The sequence below is a fragment of the Microtus ochrogaster genome, unplaced genomic scaffold (assembly GCF_000317375.1).
Source record: "Microtus ochrogaster isolate Prairie Vole_2 unplaced genomic scaffold, MicOch1.0 UNK124, whole genome shotgun sequence".
Lineage (NCBI taxonomy): Eukaryota > Metazoa > Chordata > Mammalia > Rodentia > Cricetidae > Microtus > Microtus ochrogaster.
The window spans coordinates 459,393-463,892 of record NW_004949222.1 but is presented as its reverse complement, the minus strand read 5'-3'; the positions used below and the strand labels follow the sequence as shown (position 1 = coordinate 463,892).

Below are 4,500 nucleotides of genomic sequence, written 5' to 3'. Positions count from 1 at the left end.
AAATCTTTTAAAAAAAATAAAGAGACAGAGTACAGATTAAAGGAGTAAAGAAAAATAAACCATGTAGAGATGGAATGTACATGGAGTCTGCTGATGCACATTATTGTTTTCTTGAATTCTCTGACTACAAAGAGACATTTGATTCTGGGGGCAGCTAAGTTAAACCAACAACTTACGTTACTTACATCCTGCGTCTTGCTCTGATTCCATGGGCTTTGAAGAGTTCCTCTATTGTTTTACAGGAGGACGACTCTGTGAAATCTCTAAACTGTCAAGCATGTTTGGCGGTGTGATCCCTGTGAGGTCCGGCCCTGAGGACCTGGAGCTCCTCGACCTTGCAGCACCATTCCTCATACGAGGAAAGGTGTGTCACTATGGGTGTGTGTTCATCTCGAGCATCAGAATTACAGCTGCGTCTCCGTTGCTTGTCCTCCAGCTGCCCTGTGTGCGGCTGGTACTGGTGTGCCAGTTCCTACTGAGAGACAGTTCCCAAGGAGTAGTGATTGTGTCCAGAGATACAGACTGGTGCAGGGGCAGCAAACTCTCCCTTTCTAGTCTGGTGGTGTGTGATGAAATAGTCAGCATGCTAGGGAGTGACAGTCTGTCAGGGTAAACAGCTGTGTGGGGTGCTACGTCTAGATGTGTTGACGCAACCCTATTAGAGTTCTGGAGGATCCTTACTCAGTTTTTCTTGTACGTTTATAGAATTCTAAACACTCTGTGTGCAACATATAAGGTTTACAACATTTTGTATCTCAGACACAAACGAAACTTGTTTCTTACACAAGAATTTAGGAATCAGCTAAGGGGACATTTCAGAGTTGCGAACTGAGTAAGTTCCAGAACTGCATACAGCATTTTGCAGAGTTACTGCCACTGAAGACTGGCAGAGAGCGTGGAGCCTAAGGCTGGAAGCAGGGCAAAGTAAAGCGCCCTATAGTTGTGATGAAACAGTCACTCTGAAACTGTAACCTAGAGAGATCTTGTTATCCCATACCTTGACCCCCTCATTTTCTTTTTAAATATTGTTGTTGTTGTTGTTATAATGAACCTAAATTTTAATTTTCATTAAAAAATTACTTTCTGCCATTATCATAGCTGCATGATTGTGGCCCTTAGAGTAACCAGAGTAACCAATGCGCTTTGCCCTTGGTTTTCTTTCATACACAATGGGTGAAAAACTTAAGCAATAAACTAAAAATGAATGTCTGTACCTAATTCTCTGAAGCACCCAGTGTCTATATCTTTAAATGTCCTGGAAGGTTATATACCACTTAGTTGAAATATCAAAACACATCGTTTCCTGTTGTTCCTTGAATAAGTCCATGGACTAGGCTTTGCTTCTGACAGGATCATCCCTCATTCTTTTCTCTCCCTTCATTTCTTCTAACCTTCCTCGTACACAGTACCGAAGTCTAACCCCAGACACCAAAAGTTAGGTACCAGCTTGCCTAGCAACTTGTCTAATACTAGTGATTTCTTTTCATTCCATTATCTTTTCATTATTACTGTTAGTGAAGAAATATCTATATATTTAATGATTAAATGAATCCTCTTTCCCAATTTATAAATTACAGGTACTCTTGAGTTCTAATTTTTATTCAAATATATTTTGTAAGCATATTTTCTTACTACATCTTATACATATTTCATCTTGCCTAATAAAATTAAATTACTGCTATATCAACAGAACAAGTTGTACCAAATGACATTCAGTTTTAATAACTGTCTTGTTTCAGATGTTCTGTATTCCAGACAGGAACTGACTTGCAGGCATCATACATGATGCCTTTGAACTTGTGCTCACTAAAAACAGGAATTTGCCTGAAATCCAACTTGTTCCCAGTGTTCATTCAGAATAATTTTTTCTTAATTTTTTTAAGACTGACCACTAGATATTGCTCACAGAGCTATAAATTCAATGTTCCTGCAACTTCTCTCTCATGTCTTTTTGTTTTAACAGATAAGAAAATTAACGGCCAAATTATGTAATGATTTGGACCAAGAGTCCAGTTCCTGGTTCTCAACTTCAAGTTATTCATTTTGAAGCCCATTGTCTCAGTCACTGTTCTTACAGTGTGAGGAGATGCCATGCCCAAGGTGTCTTATAGAAGACAGCATTCTAGTTCCGGACCTGCGTACAGTTTCAGAGCGCTGGTCCGTGGTTGGTGTAGCCGGGGGCAGGGCAGCAGACAGGCAAACACAGTGCTGCCTACAGTTTCAGAGTCTTAGTCCGTGGTTGGGATCGCAGCGGGCAGGGCAGCAGACGCAAACATGGTGCTGAGGCAGGGACCGAGAGCTCACAGCTATATCCACAAGTGAGAGGAAGAAAGTTAACTGGGCCTTTGGAAACCTCAGCCACACACACCTCCTAAAGCTTCCCTCACAGTTTGACCAGCTGGGAAAGAAACGCGCAAACATAGGAGCCCCTAAGGGCCGTTCTCATTGGAGCCACCACAGCCCTGTCTTCTGTTGCTTTTGTGTAGTACATCAGTCATAAGTGGTTTATAAAGCAACCATTAGAGCATCGATAGGGAGGTGCGCTTCTACTCAATAGCCGGTTCTAAAACTGTCCGTGCTTAACAAGATGTCATACTTGAGTAAATTTGATTGTATTTAAATACTTCCCATTTCTTCTTACTCGTTTACTCATTTTAGATGTAAACAGTGCTCAAACTTGAAACCCATACAAAACCTAAGGACCATTCCTAATAAAAGACTGTGGATTCCTTCTTCTGTGGCAGAAGGTGAGTTGGATTTTTATCCTGAAATTATAATGTTCTTTCATCTCACTGACTTATATTTCAATATTTGTGAATACTCATGTCAAAACTAGCTTAACTTTTCTTAATCCTATTTGTAACAATTGTGTATAATAAGGACTAAGTATTTAAGATACTCGTGTTCCTTTACAAGCACCGCAGTCGGAACCATATCTCAGGGTCGGGACATTTGTTTTCCATGTAATCCCTGATGACAGATACAGATCCTGCGACACTTCTGGCACATACCTAGTGATGGACAAGGTGTCAGGATGGCTGTTACCTTCTAGTTTCAGTCAGCACATAGGAGGCTGTCGACTGCACACGTGAATCACCTTTGGTTTTAGCTTCCAGGAGCAGGGTACATTATAAGGCATAAGCTTTAGAAAGCCCTTATTAGTGAAGTCAGGTCTGCCTACTAAGATGGATCCTGTTCTTGTGTACGTATGTCTTTCCTCTTCTATAAGGACAGAGCTCTTCGGAGGTCTCAGTGTTGTGTCCCTGTTGAGTCCACATTTTCAGGCTGGCCGTCTTCCCTGCTTTATTGCTTTTCCGTTCTCCTGACTTCTTTGTCTCCTCAATCAGTCTTCACTCTGCCAATGTTTTTCTGAGTTTGCCCCTTACAGCGATTGAGAGCTGTGAATTTAGTTTGGGCAACTCAAAATATAGTGAGAATTACTATTTTTGTGAACGTGTACACCCAGATTTTTTCTCCTAAACTAGAATTTCATTTTATAAACATGTTTATGTGTGCTTCTTGTGGCCTGTTTTGTTTTGTGGTACAACTGTCTTGTACCCTGTTACTTAACATGAGCTTCCTCTGTCAAGCTGGACAATACCGTTTCCCATCCGCCATGGTTTTGAGTTTCATCCTTCTTTGGGTTGCTTCAGTGGAACTATTGAGACCTTTTTAAACCAGGATTTCCATACTAATTTTTTTCTGTGCCCCAATTTATTCGTCTACCTTGCCTCCCTAATTAATCTTCCTGCCATAATATGGTCTGTGAGGATGGAAGGTCATAAAACATCCCTACGCCTGGCAGTGTCTTCAGAGACGTTTGCCTGTAACTATAGTTGTCATGTGTAGTGTCTACACTTTATTCACTCTTTCTCATCCTGGCAATTATGGAATCCCAGATTCTAGCATGTTTATTCTTTCAATCAGATGACATCTCTGAAAAAAATTAATAGTAATAAGGGTTACTCTATTCAGTGTGAAGGAGTATAAGCCTTTAACAATATTGTGTGTTGCTTTCTAGAGCAGTCTATGCTTTTAATTTCATTTTTCATATAATTAACATGTAATGAATTGCCCTAATTCATTAGCTAATTAATAATTAATTGTTATGGTTCTACCAAGTATTAGAATACAGTGCCTCATATTATGAAACTATAACTGCGTAAGTGTGGTGGAATGTTCCAGAGGGTTTTTGTTGCATGGTTTTAACAAATTGATCCTAGAGAAGAAAGCAGTTCTTTGTTGTGATACCCTGAGTAGTCATGGTCTGCACCTGTTCACTAGAGTACAGTATTTAGGGTTTACCTTATAGAAAAATCTAAGAGCTGGAGAGATAGCTCAGTGGTTAAGAGCATTGGCTGCCCTTCCAAAGGTCAGAAGTTCGATTCCTGGCAACCACATAATGGTTTGGGGCTGGAGAGATGGCTCAGTGGTTAAGAGCATTGCCTGCTCTTCCAAAGGTCCTGAGTTCAATTCCCGGCAACCACATGGTGGCTCACA

The 4,500-nt window shown here is 40.6% G+C and overlaps 1 protein-coding gene across 1 annotated transcript in view; it reads left to right on the top strand.

Moving 5' to 3' along the window:
- LOC101981630 (protection of telomeres protein 1) overlaps positions 1–4,500 on the top strand; it is a 53,416-nt gene that overhangs the window by 42,526 nt on the left and 6,390 nt on the right. The window contains exons 12-13 of the mRNA XM_026778303.1: positions 243–378; positions 2,659–2,747. Of these exons, the coding sequence (XP_026634104.1) occupies positions 243–378; positions 2,659–2,747 (225 nt within the window). The remainder of the gene's footprint in view (positions 1–242; positions 379–2,658; positions 2,748–4,500) is intronic.